This window comes from Lucilia sericata, unplaced genomic scaffold (assembly GCF_015586225.1).
Source record: "Lucilia sericata isolate MDLA Ls3-8-SP2 unplaced genomic scaffold, ASM1558622v1 Contig000830F_arrow, whole genome shotgun sequence".
Taxonomy (NCBI): Eukaryota; Metazoa; Arthropoda; class Insecta; order Diptera; family Calliphoridae; genus Lucilia; species Lucilia sericata.
In genome coordinates, this window is record NW_023994822.1 from 8,830 (window position 1) to 25,630 (window position 16,801).

Consider the following 16,801-nt stretch of genomic DNA (forward strand, 5'->3'; position numbering starts at 1 on the left):
GAGTTGTCATAAAAACTAAACGAATTGAATTTTATGACAATGTTTGTCATTTGTAACAGTTGGTTGTAATGTCAACTAACCCATCATATTTCCGAGATGATCATTATTTAATGTTTCATAAAGAAAAATGAATTAAATGTAGTGGAAGATAATCTAATTATGGTCACTTATATGCAGTATTAAAACACATTATTTATAACAAACAAGTTATTAAAATATCTTTTATGTTTTTAAAAAATACATATTTAGTTCTACTAAAAACATATTCCTAGAGACTTTTTGACAAGTTTAAACTCTAACAAAACAACCTGTCAAATTCGTTACATTTTGCCTTGTTTACCAAAAGAAACTTTACTTTATTATTTGTGTTTAGCCTAAATGTATGCCAACTACTGTTATTTTAAGCAATGTGTCTAAAAATATGCATTAAAAAGTCATTTTGCTGGAAAAACATTTTAATACTAAATTTGTTTACTTTAAATAATAGTTTTTTTAGAACTCATTGTTATTTTTGAAGGTGTTGTCTAGAATCTACTTAAAAAAGGGTTAATTTTCGGCTTAAGTAAACAATGACAGTTGTAATTGTTATAGTTTAACACAATTATTAAAACTACCCCTAAATATATGCTAAATGACAACCGTTAAATGTTAATCATTGTCAAAGAACAAACACTAAATAAAATGCTTTTACAAATATCATTACATTCTTAAAGTACGCGAAATTAAATGTATTGAAATCTAGGTAAAAGTCTAAAAGGGCTCAAGACCCCTAGGTAGTCTTGAGCTCGATTACTTTTTAGTTAATTTCTTTGCATATTTGTTAAACAAATGATAACTCATTTTAATTATTTATTTTCTATTTTTTCAGGTTTGGTTTCAAAATCGTCGCGCCAAATGGCGTAAAACGGAAAAATGCTGGGGTCGCAGCACTATTATGGCTGAGTATGGTTTGTATGGAGCCATGGTTAGACATTCGTTGCCTTTACCTGAAACGATTTTGAAGTCGGCAAAAGAAAATGAATCGGTAGCACCCTGGCTGCTAGGTATGGAGAATAAAAGTAAATGCAATAATTGTATCGAAATAATTAAATATTTAATTAAGACAATTATAATAAGTTTGTATTAAAGTGATAGAATTAACTCACGTGAAGCCAAGAATCCAGATCTTTAAAACACTAATATTAATCGACTACAAACGACGATAGTTCCAAAACTCAGGCACAAGTGTTTTTACTAGTCTATTACATATGCTCTAAATAGACTAAGCCATGCCAAGACTATGACTAGGCTATCACAAGACTATGGCTAGACTATGACTAGACTATGACTAGACTATGACTAGACTATGACTAGGACTATGACTAGACTATGACTAGACTATGACTAGACTATGACTAGACTATGACTAGACTATGACTAGACTATGACTAGACTATGACTAGACTATGACTAGACTATGACTAGACTATGACTAGACTATGACTAGACTATGACTAGACTATGACTAGACTATGACTAGACTATGACTAGACTATGACTAGGACTATGACTAGACTATGACTAGACTATGACTAGACTATGACTAGACTATGACTAGACTATGACGTAGACTATGACTAGACTATGACTAGACTAGACTAGACTGACGAGGACGAGACGAGAGAAGGACGAGACGAGACGAGGACGAGACGAGGACGAGACGATGACGAGACGACGAGACGAGGACGAGACGAGGACCGAACGAACGAAACGAAGAACGAACGAACGAACGAACAAAGAACGAACGAAGAACGAACAACGAACGAACGAACGAAAACGAACGAACGAAAAGAACGAACGAACGAACGAAACATAAACGAACGAACGAACGAACAAAAACGAACGAACGAAGAACAACGAACGAACGAACGAACGAACGAAAGAAACGAACGACGAACGAACGAACGAAACGAACGAACGAACGAACAACGACAACGAACGAACGAAACGAACGAACGAACGAACGAACGAACGAACGAACGAACGAACGAACGAACGAACGAAACGAACGAACGAACGAACGAACGAACGAACGAACGAACGAACGAAAAAACGAACGAACGAACGAACGAACGAACGAACGAAACGAACGAACGAAACGAACGAACGAACTAACGAACTAACGAACGAACGAAACGAACTAACAACACGAACGAACGAACGAAGAACTAACGAACGAAACGAACTAAAACGAACTAACTAAGAACGAAGAACGAACGAACTAAGAACTAACTAACGAACGAACGAACGAACGAAAACGAACGAACGAACGAACGAACGAACGAAAAAACGAACGAACGAACGAACTAACGAACTAACGAACTAACGAACAACGAACGAACTAACGAAATAACTACGAACGAACGAACAAAACGAACTAACGAACGAACTAACGAAAATAACGAACGAACGAACGAACGAACGAACTAACTAACGAACGAACTAACGAACTAACTAACGAACGAACTAACTAACAACTAACGAACGAAACGAACGAACGAACGAACGAACTAACTAACAACTAACTAAACGAACGAACTAAAGAACGAACTAACGAACGAACTAACTAACGAAACGAACGAACTAACTAACTAACGAACTAACTAACTAACTAACTAACTAACTAACTAACGAACGAACGAACTAACTAACAACTAACGAACTAACGAACTAACTAACTAACTAACTAACTAACTAACTAATAACTAACTAACTAACTAACTAACTAACTAACTAACTAACTAACTAAAGTAACTACTAACTAACAATAACTAACTAACTAACGAACTAACTAACTAACTAACTACAACTAACGACCTAAACTACCTAACTACCTAACTACCTAACTAACTTGAACTAACTAAACTAACTAATAACTAACTAACTAACTAAACTAAGTAACTAACTAACTAGCTTACTAACTAACTAACTACCTAACCAAACTAACTAACTAACTAACGAACTACCTAAAGATTACTAGATTATCTCCAATAGTAATCATTTTAACGGAACATCCTGACCTTGAAACCTCATCAACTGTATCAGTTTTTATACCCTACACCACTATACACCACCTTAAAGTATACCGATCAACTCAGAATCACTTTCTGAGTCGATTTAACGATGTCCGTCCGTCCGTCCGTCCGTGTGTCCATGTAAACGTTGTTATCAAAGTACAGGTCGCAATTTTCAAGATAATTTGATGAAATTTGGAATACACGTTTGTTTTGACTCCAGGCCTATTGAAAATGGTTAAAATCGGACCATTATTTTACCTAGCCGCCATACTGAACCCCCGAAAAGGGCTTTTGAGCTCATAATTATGTATAATATAAATGTAGCCCATTTTATCGGGATCGGTCCACATTTGCTCCTATCCCACATATAAAGACTATTTTAGAAAATAAGTTTTTCGTCAATAAATTGCTTAAATAAATCGGAATCAAGGTAATATTCAAGATAAATGCTTTATTATGAAAAATAAATCACATTTAATATTCATAACTGGTGTAGGGTATCATATAGTCGACCAAGCCCTTACTTACTTACTTGTTAAAACTAAAAAAGTTTTAAAAATCGTCAAACAATATCTTTATTTGAGAATTTCAAGCAAAATATTATTGATAATATATTTTGTATATTGGAATAAGATAACAGTTGTGTAAAAAAATATTTATTTAGTAAAATCAAATCAAAGTTATTCCTGTATAACAAAGTACTTGTTAATAATTGCGCTGTATGGACTCGTGCTTTTTAACAATAACAACTTCAAGTGAATAATATATTTGGAATAAGTACTTTACTCCTTGAGTATTATGGTCGATTTGTTTTCAATTTATTTAGAATAATTTTTAATTATCGAAATGCTTAAAACCAGTACAGTTGGGGGGCTTGTTTCAACCTACTCAAGACGGAGAAAAATAAAAGTTTTTTTTTGCTTTTAAAACTTAGTAACAATAGGTAGATGGTAAAACAATTGTCAATTAACTTTTTTGCTTTTTCTTCATTATTGATTATTTGTTTTCTGTTGATTACCAATTATCTAGCAAATGATAACATCATCATTAGACAACAGTTCAAACTATCTATTGGTAATTGAAAAAATAAACAGCCAAAACGACTAAACGAACAATAGAAATTGAAAATTCTATTTTCGAACATACTTTAAAAGCATGACGAATTTCAGATAAAAAGTATTTGCTGCAAAACACATAAATAAAACTGGAAACAAAACTTAAGAGCGCGTTTACAATATTTTAAACGTTGTCATATGTTAGAAATTTGTTCAACAAAAAAAAAAAAAATATAGCAGCAGATGATAATCACTAAACAATCGTAACAACCACCAACACGACCAGCAGCAGCATCCTTTCTTATCTTCAGCACCCTTTTTAACACCCCTTGATTTTTGGACAGACAGACATCAATAGCTTTGAAATATTGAAAAAAAAAACAATAAACTTTCTAAATAGACAGTACTTGACAAAATCCAACAAATTGTTATAAAAATACCACAACAAAACACCCGTTTTTTTTTTTTTGTTCAGACAATAACAACAAAAAGTAGAAAATTTGCAAAAGGGACCTTGCTAAAGATGCGCAATAAAATCGACTTTTGGGATTAACAAACGTTCAAATAAATGATTGTGTTAAATTCTTTTTTCGTAGAGGGGTGAGATTGTTCGCATTATGTATGAATATTATTAGGTTTTAGGCCACAAAATAACTTTATAAATATTTTTCTCTGTTATCTAGGGAAAAATAAAGGGTGTTGCAATAATAGAATTAAAATAATAATTAAATTTTTTGAGATCTTTATTTAACTTATCTAAAACTTGAATATAACCAAGCGTTTTTCAAAATTATCATACAAAACTATACGTAAGCTATTGAACCGACTGCAATCCAGTCTATAGCGCCGACTATAGTAAATCATATTCCCGAATAAAGTATAGTCCATAGTCTCGACTATAGTCTATATTATAGTTTATAGTCCATACTATCGTTTATTCTCTAGTTCAGTCTATATTCTACTTACAGACTATATTCTAGTCTATAGTTTAGACTATAGTCTGGTGTATAGTCCAGACTAAAGTCTAGTCTAGTGTATAGTCCAATCTATAGTCTAGTCTATATTTCAGACTAAACTCCAGTCTATAGTCCAGAATATAGTGTAATCTATAGACTATATAGAATAGACTATAGTCTAGCCTATAGTCCGATTATAGTCAAGTCTGTAGTCCAGACCAAAGTACGAACTAAAATCTAGTCCATAGTCCAGACTATAGTCTAGTCTAGTGTAGAGTACAGTCTATAGTCTAGTGTATAGTCCAATCTAAATCTAGTCTATATTCCAGACTATAGTCTAGTATATAGTTTAAATAATAGTCAAGTGTATAGTCCAGTCTATAATCTAGTCTATATTCCAGACTAAGAACTAGTCTATAGTCTAGACTATTGTCCAGTCTCTACCTTAGGCTAGATTATAGTCTAAAGACCCGACTACAGTCTAGTCTCTAGTTCAATGTAAGAACTAGTCTATAGTCTAGACTATTGTCTAGTCTATACCTTAGGCTAGATTATAGTCTAAAGACCCGACTACAGTCTAGTCTCTAGTCCAATGTATATTCCACTCTATAGCCTGGACTCTAGTCTATAGTCCAGACTACTCTATAGACCAGACTATAGTCGAGACTGTAGGCCAGACTATAGTCTAGTCTATAGAGCAGATTATAATCAAGTCTATAGGCCAGACTTTTGTCTATTATATAATCCAGACTATAGACTATTATATAGTCTAGTCTATAGTTCAGACTATTGTCCAGACTACATTCTAACCTAGAGTCCAGACTATAGTCAAATGTATATTCCACACTATAATCTAGTCTATAGTCCAGACTATAGTCTAGCCTATAGTCCAGACTATAGTCTAGTCTAGTCTATAGTCCAGACTATAGTCTAGACTTCAGATAGAGACCAGATAATAGTCTAGTCTATAGTCCAAACTATAATCTAGTCTATAGTACAGACTATAGTCAAGTTTATGGTGCAGACAATAGTATTGTCTATAATCCAGACTAAAGTCAAGTCTATAGTCCAGCCTACAGTCTAGTCTATAGTCCAGACTTTAGTTTAGTCTATAGTCCAGAATACAGTCTAGTCTATAGTTCAGATTATAGTCTAGCCTATAGTGCAGACTATAGTCTAGTCTATAGTCCAGGCTATAGTCTAGTGTATAGTCTGGTCTATAGTCCAGACTATAGTCTAGTCTATAGTCTAGTCTATAGTCTAGTCTATAGTCCAGACTATAGTTTAGTCTATAGTCCAGACTATAGTCTAGTCTATAGTGCAGACTATAGTGTAGTCTATATAATCCATACTATAGTCTATTCTATAATCCAGACTATACTCTAGTCTTTAATCCAACTATACTCTAGTCTTTAATTCAGACTATAGTCTAGTATTTAGTTCAGACTTTAGTCTAGTCTATAGTCCAGACTATAGTCGAGTCTACAGAACAGACTATAGTCTAGTCTTTTGTTCAGAGTACAGTCTAGTTTATAGTTCAGTCTATAGTCTAGTCTATACTCTAGTCTATACTCTAGTCTATAGTCTAGTCTATAGTCTAGTCTATACTCTAGTCTATAGTCTAGTCTATAGTCTTGTCTATAGTCTAGTCTATAGTCTAGTCTATAGTCTAGTCTATAGTCTAGTCTATAGTCTAGTCTATAGTCTAGTCTATAGTCTAGTCTATAGTCTAGTCTATAGTCCAGGCTATAGTCTAGTCTATTGTCCAGACTATAGTCTAGTCTATAGTCCAGACTATAATCTAGTCTATAGTTCAGTCTATAGTCCAGGCTATAGTCTAGTCTATAGTTCAGTCTATAGTCTAGTCTATAGTCCAGGCTATAGTCTAGTCTATTGTCCAGACTATTGTCTAGCCTATTGTACGACTATACGAGTTAAAAATCCTTATTAAAGTCATGTTTATAGTCCAAACTGTTAATATATCCCCACACCTTTTTGTGTAGAACTCTTTAACAACTTCAAAGACTTTACAGTAGTAATTTGAAAAACAAAAAAACATGTTATAATTAATAATATTTAATCGCTTAATAAATACAAAAGATGAGCGAAAAACTTTGGGGTACGTGTAAATATAAATGCAATTTTAAGCTTTTATTGTTTGGAATAATAAAAATAGATCTTTTACTTAAAACAAAGTCAGTTTTCAGGGATATATTAGCAGCAGCAACACACTTGCTAGAAAACTAATAACCACCCTACAAAGATATGTATGTATGTATGTATATTCGAAATCTGTTTTACTTGAAATTGAAAATTTCATTATAAATAAATGGATGTGTTTTTATAAGTTTGAGTGCCTTTAATAGGATTAAATAAATTTTTTTATTTATACTTTTGTTGGGAGATAAAAGGATATAATTTTCAAATTAACTTGACATTGAGTCAAAAAGTTAAGCAACAATTTAGGAAATTTTTAACACAAACACAAATAGAATTTAATTAAAATTTTCATTAATATCTTCTTTTTTCTCCCACAGGCATGCATCGTAAATCAATCGAGGCCCAACATACCCTGAATAACGATTCGGGTGTTAGTGATCAAGAGGAGGCTGAATTGGAATCTTCGGGATCAAAATCGAATGAGGAGTTACAGCAACAACGTCAATTATCATCTTCAAATGAATCCCTAAATGTTGTTAGTCCCACTCCAACAAATCTACAACATTCTTTATTATCCCCCGCCTCAACTCCTACCGCCACCTCAACATCTTCGGCTTCTCCACATATTGATTTGAGTTCACCCTCTCCTAATACCCAACAAATGCAACAATATTTCTCCAATACATCACCCCAACAATATGCAGCTACACAGAGTTTAGCACATTTGCCACCACCCGCCGCTTTACCAGCTCTTAATAGTTCATCAGGTTCTGGAGTTGTTGCTGCCCCACCACCCTCTTACCATCCCCTTTTGGATGCTGCCAATGCTAGTGCATGTGCTGGTGCGGCCAGTACCAAAGATTTTCATATGATTATGAATACCGCTGTGGCTGCAGCTGCTGCGGTGGCCGCTCACACCAATGCTGGTGATTTATATGGCACGGGGTTGGTTCAAGATCCCGATACATTTAGGTAAGTTAATGTTAAGTCATTTTCCCTACTATAAAAGGTACCTCATACATCTGGGAAACTTTTTTGGGTTCTAATATGGACCCATGTTGGCCATGCTTTACACTATGATATCTGGTTATATAAAACGCAAGTAATAACAAAATTTATGCTAAATCAAAAAGTGTATAACTGTGGCCACTTATATGAAGGCCACCTATAAATAGATCGTCTGATAAATAACATGCGCACATACCTACGCATCACTTATCAAAACTTTTGAATGAAACCCATTAGGAAGTTAGAAAGTTTTTGCTGAAGTTGTAGTTACTAAACCATCATTGACTAAATTGCCAAAAACAGTTCAATTAAAAAATGTGTGTTATCACATTAAAAAACAAATTGATAAAAGCTATTTTTTATTTTCCAAAATATTTTTGGTATAAATACCCGACAAATTTAACCAACTATCAACAAATAGTTCAGTTCCTTTGACTACCACAGAGACTAAAACAAAATCAATAATGAAATCTGGTAAATATTTAACTTCCACATTTTTAGTTTAATAATTGTAATAAATCGTTATTTTCCAGTTATGTTTCTCGCCATTTTGGCTTTCGCCATTGCCTGCGTTTTGGCCTGTGATCCCGATAGCAACAATCAACCCGAATGTACTGCCAAAAATGTAAATGTACCCGTTCGTAACTTCTGGGATCCCACTCACTATTGGTTGTGTAAATCTGCTGGTGCCACTGCTGAATCTGTACGTTGTCCCGATGCTGAAGGTTTCGATTCAGCTAAGGGTGCTTGCGTACCCTTCAATCAATGGAAATGGACTGAACCCTGCCCATCTGCTTAAAAATAATGAAATGTTTTTAAAATAAAGTAAATACTATTTTTAATCTAAAATTATGGACCCGTTTTTATGAAATCGTAATTATTTATATTTAAAAACAGCACGACCTTTGAACCCAGTTTAGAATTTAGTTGAGTCTCTTGATATCCTCTAATATTTTTTTGAAAACTCAATCTGAGAAATAATGTCTGTATGTATTATAGTCAAGCCTATAGTATGGAATATAGTTCAGTCTATTACCTGAACAATAGTCTAGTATATGGTCTGGACTATAATTTTATCTGTAATAAGTATAGACTATCTTTAGTTTGGAGTATAGTCTGGTTTTAGTCTGATATATAGCGCTAAGGCCTATATTATAGGCTAAGGCCTGTATTATATTCTAGCATATAGTTTCAAATATAGTTTAGACTATAGTTTGAACAATACTTAGGACTATATTCTATAGTTTAGACTACAATCAAATTTAATAGTCCGGACTATGGACTAGTCTATGGTCTGAAATAGTCTATAGACTGGACTATATTCTAGTCTATATATAGTTCAGGGTCTAGTCTTAACAATAGCCTGTACTTCAGTTCAGTTTATAGTTGTGCATTATGCATTACTTTATAGTCTAATCTGGACTATAGACTACACTATGTTCCAAATTATTGACTAGACTATAATACAAACTATTACTCAGACTGTAGTCTATGCTATAGTCCAAAATATGAACTAGTGTATAGTTCGGAATTAAGTCTAGAATATCGTCCAGACTTTAGACTGGAATATAGACTCAACTATAGTCTTGACTTTAGAATCAGCAATAGTCTGATCTAAAGCCTCTGCCATAGTCTTAACTTAAATCTAAATCAAATACTAGATTATATACTATACTGTGGATACAACTATAGTCTAGATCATGGACTCATTTCATGACTATGCTATAGTCTTAACTAAAATCTAAACCAAATACTGCATTATATACTATGGACTTAACTATGGACTTAATTATAGTCTGGACTATTGACTCAACTATAGTTTGGACTATTGACTCAACAATAATGTGGACTATAGACTCAACAATAATGTGGACTATAGACTCAACTATAGTCTGGACTATTGACCAAGCAATATTCTGGACTATTGACTATTCTATAGTCTGGACTATAGACTCAACTATAGTCTGGAGTATACATAGACTCAACTATAGTCCGGTCTATAAACTCAACTATAGTCTGGTCTTTAGATTCAACAATAGTCTGGCTAAAATTTAAACTATACCCTAGAATAACCTATTGTTTAAACTGGCCTATTGCTAAAAAAGGCTAGACTATAGAAAAGGCTAAACTATAAGCCAATCACTATAGTCTAGATTATTAACTAGACTATACTCCAAACCATAGACTAGTTTATAGTCCAGGCTACAGACTATAGTCCAAAAGTATAGACAAAGCAATTGTTTAGACTGTAGCCAGACTAAGACCAGATTATATACTAGACTATAGTGCTATTGACTAAACTATAGTCTAAGCAATAGGCTAGATTATACTACAAATTTTAGTCTAGAATATTCAGGCTCTAGACTAATATATAACTCAAAAATATAGACTAAACTATAGTCTACACCTAGATTAGACCCTAGTTCAAACTATAATCTTAACTGTAATCCATATTATAGACCATATCAACCTACATATACTAACTTAAGTCCAAACTTTATACTAGAATATATTCCAGACTGTGAACTATGCTCTAGTCCACACTATAGACTATACTATAGACCAGACAAATGTTCAGACGATTATATAGACTATATTCTATAGTATATATAATTTCTTAAAATTTTGTTATTATTTTGTTCTAACGATATATTAAAAGATTTCAATCAAAAAAATTAATTTTATTAAATTTAAGTTTCCACTTTCCATAGTTTTAGATTACCAAAGATTTTTTTATTCCTTTGCATCAGGTGGGCAAGGATCAGTCCATTTCCATTCTTTGAAGGGTACACAAGTACCCTTATCTGAATCGAAACCTTGAGCATCGGGACATTTTACAGATTCAGCATCGGAACCAGCACTTTTACACAACCAATAGTGAGTGGGATCCCAAAAGTTACGAACGGATGCATTTACATTTTCGTCGGTACATTCAGGCTTATTGTTGCCTTCGGGTTTACAGGACAATATGCTGGCAATAGCAATGGCTAATATAGCAAAAAAGATAACTGGAAAATAAGTAAAAATATATATGTATTAGATTTCGGTGTAGTATTAATAGATTATAAGATTATATTGTCTAATATTTACAAGATTTCATTTTTGACGTTGTTATGTTTTTAAGTTTCTGTACAAGTTAACGGTACTTTTTCAAATTTATCTGGCATTTATATCAAAATTATAACTATTTGCTATTATTCACATCAAATGTACCATTGCAAATGAATGTAATAGAAAATAATATCAATAGTCATGGGTTCAAGCGATTCGATGCAGCTATAGTTGTTAAAACTATTTCGAAACAAGATGTTAGGTTTTCCATTAAAGTGCTAGTGAAGTAACAGCTATCAGTCGATAATGGGGTTCGTTCCTATTTTCGGCCTAATCTCACATTTTATATCGTTTTCATTATTATATGGCTCGATTTTGTTACATTTATTTAAGTTTTGAAAATCGGTACGTAATTCATGTGAAAAGTTTTAAAAACTGATTTAAACTAACTCGCGTAAATTTCAACGTACCTATATTTATACATACCTATGTGCATATGTATGTGTATACTGTGATCAAGTCTCACCAACCATGATAATATCTTAAAAGTTACATTAAGAATTTTATGTAAAACAATATAACATTAATTAACGTTATCAAAATTTTTACACAGTTTACAAATTCTACGAAAAATATGAAATTTACAAAATTTTTTACATATTTTTGTAGTAAAAATGTGGTATGTACATGTTTAGCAGAGCTCTAAAGTAAATGAAAAGTAATTCAAAATAGTCAAAAGTGAAATTCAGTAGGTGGCCCTATCCCGAAATTCTTTCCATTTGTTAGTTTTATGTTGAAGTGGGAGTGCCTTTTATAGGGTCTTACATCAATTGAGAATCAATCTCTACTGAAGGAGAAACAAATCTTGTTTTTAAATAATACCGACTTTCGATAGATATCGGCTTGTATGTGCTGGGTAAGACTATAGTCTGGAACATAGAATATATTATAATCTTGACTATAGAATAGACTATAGTCTGGAATATAGAATAGACTATAATCTGGACTATAGAATAGACTATTGTCTGGACTATAGAATAGACTAAAGTCTGAACTATAGAATAAACTATAGTCTAGACTATAGAATAGACAATAGTCTGGACTATAGAATAGACTATAGTCTGGACTATAGAATAGACTATTGTCTGGACTATAGAATAGACTATTGTCTGGACTATAGAAAAGACTATAGTATGGACTATAGAATAGACTATAGTCTGGACTACAGACTAGACTATAGTCTGGACTACAGATTAGACTATAGTCTGGACTATAGATTAGACTATTGTCTGGACTATAGATTAGACTAGCTTGGACTATAGAATTGATTATAGTCTGGACTATAGAATTGATTACAGTCTCGACTCTAGAATGGACTATAGCCTATATAGAATGGAATAAACTATAGTCTGGAGTATAGAATAGAATATAGTCTGGACTATAGAGTAGACTATAGTCTGGACTATAGAATATACTATAGTCTGGTCTATAGAATAAACTATAGTCTGGAATATAGAACAGACTATAGTCTGGACTAGAGAATAGAGTATAGTCTGCGCTATAGAATAGACTATAGTCTGAACTATAGAATTGACTATAGTCTGGACCATAGAATTTACTATAGTCTGGACTATAGTCTTGACTATAGAATTGACTACAGTCAATTATTCTGGACAATAGAATTGACTACAGTCTCGACTCTAAAATAGACTACAGTCTATATAGATTAGAATAGACTATAGTTTGGACTATAGAATAGACTATTGTCTGGACTATAGAATATACTATAATCTGGACTATAGAATAGACTATAGTCTGGAATATAGAATAGGCTACAGTCTGGACTATAAAATAGGCCATAGTCTGGCTTATAGAATAGTCTAAAGTCTGGACTATAGAATAGACTATAGCCTTTACTATAGAGTAGATTATAGCCAGGACTATAGAATTGACTATAGTCTGGACTACAGGCTAGACTATAGTGTGTACTATAGACTAGACTATAGCCTGGACTATAAAAAAGAATATAGTCTGAACTACAGAATAGTATATAGTCTGGACTATTGAATAGTCTATAGTGTGGACTATAGAATAGGCTATACTATAGTCCAGTCTACAGATTATGGAATGAACTATAGTCTGAACTATAGAAAAGTCTATAGTCTGGACTATAGAATAGAATATAGTTTGGGCTATAAAATATACTGTAATCTGGACTATAGAATAGGCTAAGTCTTCACTATAGAATATACTATAGTTTGGACTGTAGAATACTATACTACTATAGCCTGGACTATAGAATAGACTATAGCCTGGACTATAGAATTGATTATAGTCTGGACTATATGTCCTTTACTATAGAATAGATTATAGCCAGGACTATAGAATTGATTATAGTTTGGACTACGAGCTAGACTATAGTGTGTACTATAGACCAGACTATAGCCTGGACTATAGAAAAGAATATAGTCTGAACTACAGAATAGTATATAGTCTGGACTATTGAATAGTCTATAGTTTGGGCTATGGAATAGGCTATACTATAGTCCAGTCTACAGATTATGGAATGAACTATAGTCTGGACTATAGAATAGAATATAGTTTGGACATCAAAATATACTATAATCTGGACTATAGAATAGGCTAAGTCTAGACTATATAATATACTATAGTTTGGACTGTAGAATAGGCTATAGCCTAGACTATAGAATTGACTATAGTCTGGACTATAGAATTGGCTACAGTCTCGTTTCTAGAATGGACTATAGCCTATATAGAATAGAATAAATTATAGTCTGGAGTATAGAATAGAATATAGTCTGGACTGTAGAGTAGACTATAGTCTGGACTATAGAATATATTATAGTCTGGTCTATAGAATAATAGTCTGGAATATAGAATAGAACATAGTCTGGACTATAGAGTAGATTATAGTCTGGACTAGAGAATAGAATATAGTCTGCGCTATAGAATAGACTATAGTCTGGACTATAGAATTGACTATAGTCTGGACCATAAAATTGACTATAGTCTGGACTATAGTCTTGACTATAGAATTGACTACAGTCTCGACTCTAGAATAGATTATAGAGTAGACTTTAGTCCGGACTATAGAAATGACTATAGTCAATTATTCTGGACTATAGAATTGACTACAGTCTCGACTCTAAAATAGACTGTAGTCTATATAGATTAGAATAGACTATAGTCTGGACTATAGAATAGACTATAATCTGAACTATAGAATAGACTATAGTCTGGAATATAGAATAGGCTATAGTGTGGACTATAGAATAGGCTATAGTCTCCACTCTAGAATATACTATAGTCTATATAGAATAGAACAGACTGTAGTCTGGATTATAGTAGTATATTCTAGTCTGGACTGTAGAATAGACTATAGTCTGGACTATAGAGTAGACTATAGTCTGGATTATAGAATAGACTATAGTCTTGATTGTAGAGTATTTTTTAGTCTGGAGTATAGAGTAGACTTTAGTTTGGAGTATAGAATAGACTATAGTCTAGACTAGATTATAGTCGGGACTATAGAACAGTATGGACTATAGAATAGACTAAAGTTTTGGCTATAGAATTAGACTATAGTCCGGAATATAGATTAGATTTTAAAACCTTGAAATTTTTAATTTATTTAAATCGTTTCAAATTAAATTCTAACTAAAATTAATACTAGATTAATATGGTACTCAAGATTTAGATCTAAAAATTTCACTTTAAAAAGCGATAACAGCAATTTTTAATTATTTATTGTTAACAAATATTTTATGAATCAATTTATTTTATAATAATAAAATGATAAACACTGATAAATATATAAAATATATATACATACATTGGTATATACATATGTATTTGTTTTGATTCATTAATATTTTATCTCTAGGTCGCAATCTCTCGAGTAAAAAGACAAGTTCCTTAAAAAATAAACATTGAAACTGCGGCACTTTTGCACTCAATTATCTTTTTATCAATTTTTATATATTTAATTATAATATCAGAAATAAAAATAAAATATTTTTGTAAAACTCACACAATTATAAATTGCAACATAAAAAACAATTAATATTTTCAATTAAAACATATTAGTTAAAAACAATTGATAAAAAAAATATTTTTTCTAACAAAGAATTTTTTCTTAACTGTGAGTCAGCAGGAAAATAATCAAGAAAATAAAAATCGGCAAACATTTTTAAAATTTGAATTTCTTATATAAACCGCAAGAAAAAGAGAAATTTTAGAAAGTAATTAATTGGCTTTTACCACAACAACTACTAAATTAATAATGAAATTCAGTAAGTAAAATTATATAATTTTTCCAAAAAAAAAAGTCCTAATTATTGTTTTATTAAATTTTAAACAGTTGTCTGTTTAACTATCTTGGCTGTTGCCATTGCCTGCGTCTCGGCTTGTGATCCTGATGGCGATAACAAACCCGAATGCAATACCAGAAACGTTAATGTACCAACTCGTAACACCTGGGATCCCACCCATTTCTGGTTGTGCTCATCGGCCGGTGCTGAAGCCGAAAGCAAACCATGCCCAATCGGTGAAGGTTTCGATGCAACAAAGGGTGCTTGTGTAGAATGGAGTGAATGGAAATGGACAAATCCTTGCCCTGAAAATGAATCTAACTAAATCTGAACTTTTTTTAAATATTGAAAAGCAAAATAAACTCTATTCAGATGAATTGATTTCAAGAAAAAATGTGTCAATATTCAAACCATCGTTCTAAATTCAACTATAGTTCAGATAGAATATATATTCGACCAGACTATAGACTCAACATTATTATGGAATATTACTTCAACTATAGTATAGATTATAGACCCAGTATAATCTGTATAACAGGCTCCACTATATTCTAAATTATAGATTTGACCATATTTTGTAATATAACTTCGATACTGTACTACAGACACGACTAAAGTATTTACTATTAAATCGAGTATAGAATTGACTGTAGTCTGAACTGTAGACTATAATCTGAACTATAAATCCTACTATAGTTAGGACTATAAACCCGACTGAAATCTGAACAAAAGATCCGAATACAATCTGAACTATAGAACCAACTATATTATGGAATATAAACCTGACTATGGCCTAAATTATAGAGCCGATAATATTGTGGACTATAGACTCAACTATACTCGGGATTACAGTTTGGACTATATACGCGACTGTAGACTGGACTGTATAGACCTTACTATAGTCTTTATTATAGACCCAATTAACGTCGAATATAACCTAATCTATAGACTATGGTCTGGACTATTGACCCTACTTCCCGACCTTTCTACAGTTAGGAGTATAGACCCGAATATTGGTTGGACTATGAACAAGACTGTAGACCCGACTGTAGTCTGGAGTTTAGACCCGACTATATAGATGGAACTATAGATCCGACTATTGATCCATCTATAGTGTGGGCGATAGACTCAAATATGCTATGGATTATAGTTTGGACTATAATGTAGACTATAGACCCGATTAT

The 16,801-nt window shown here is 32.5% G+C and overlaps 4 protein-coding genes across 5 annotated transcripts in view; 3 read left to right on the plus strand and 1 right to left on the minus strand.

Annotated features, from left to right (window-relative positions):
• Positions 1-885: 885 nt before the first annotated feature.
• Positions 886-16,801, plus strand: part of LOC119608393 (putative protein TPRXL) — a 30,491-nt gene continuing 14,575 nt past the window's right edge. The window contains exons 1-2 of one of the 2 annotated variants that reach the window (XM_037962796.1): positions 886-1,058; positions 7,605-8,199. In XM_037962796.1, coding sequence (XP_037818724.1) covers positions 935-1,058; positions 7,605-8,199 — 719 coding nt within the window. In that variant the 5' untranslated portion in view covers positions 886-934. The remainder of the gene's footprint in view (positions 1,059-7,604; positions 8,200-16,801) is intronic. The other variant, XM_037962797.1, reaches the window with a different exon arrangement.
• On the plus strand, positions 8,477-9,084 carry LOC119608401. Its single transcript, XM_037962804.1, has 2 exons — positions 8,477-8,709; positions 8,769-9,084. Exons 1-2 carry the CDS (start codon positions 8,700-8,702, stop codon positions 9,032-9,034), a joined length of 276 nt encoding a protein of 91 aa, XP_037818732.1. The 5' UTR covers positions 8,477-8,699; the 3' UTR covers positions 9,035-9,084.
• On the minus strand, positions 10,896-11,690 carry LOC119608397. Its single transcript, XM_037962801.1, has 2 exons — positions 11,326-11,690; positions 10,896-11,243 (listed from the first exon to the last, which is right to left on the minus strand). The coding sequence occupies exons 1-2, from the start codon at positions 11,333-11,335 to the stop codon at positions 10,969-10,971; spliced, it is 285 nt and encodes a 94-aa protein (XP_037818729.1). The 5' UTR covers positions 11,336-11,690; the 3' UTR covers positions 10,896-10,968.
• LOC119608396 lies at positions 15,450-16,011 on the plus strand. The gene is made up of 2 exons (XM_037962800.1): positions 15,450-15,599; positions 15,668-16,011. Exons 1-2 carry the CDS (start codon positions 15,590-15,592, stop codon positions 15,940-15,942), a joined length of 285 nt encoding a protein of 94 aa, XP_037818728.1. The 5' UTR covers positions 15,450-15,589; the 3' UTR covers positions 15,943-16,011.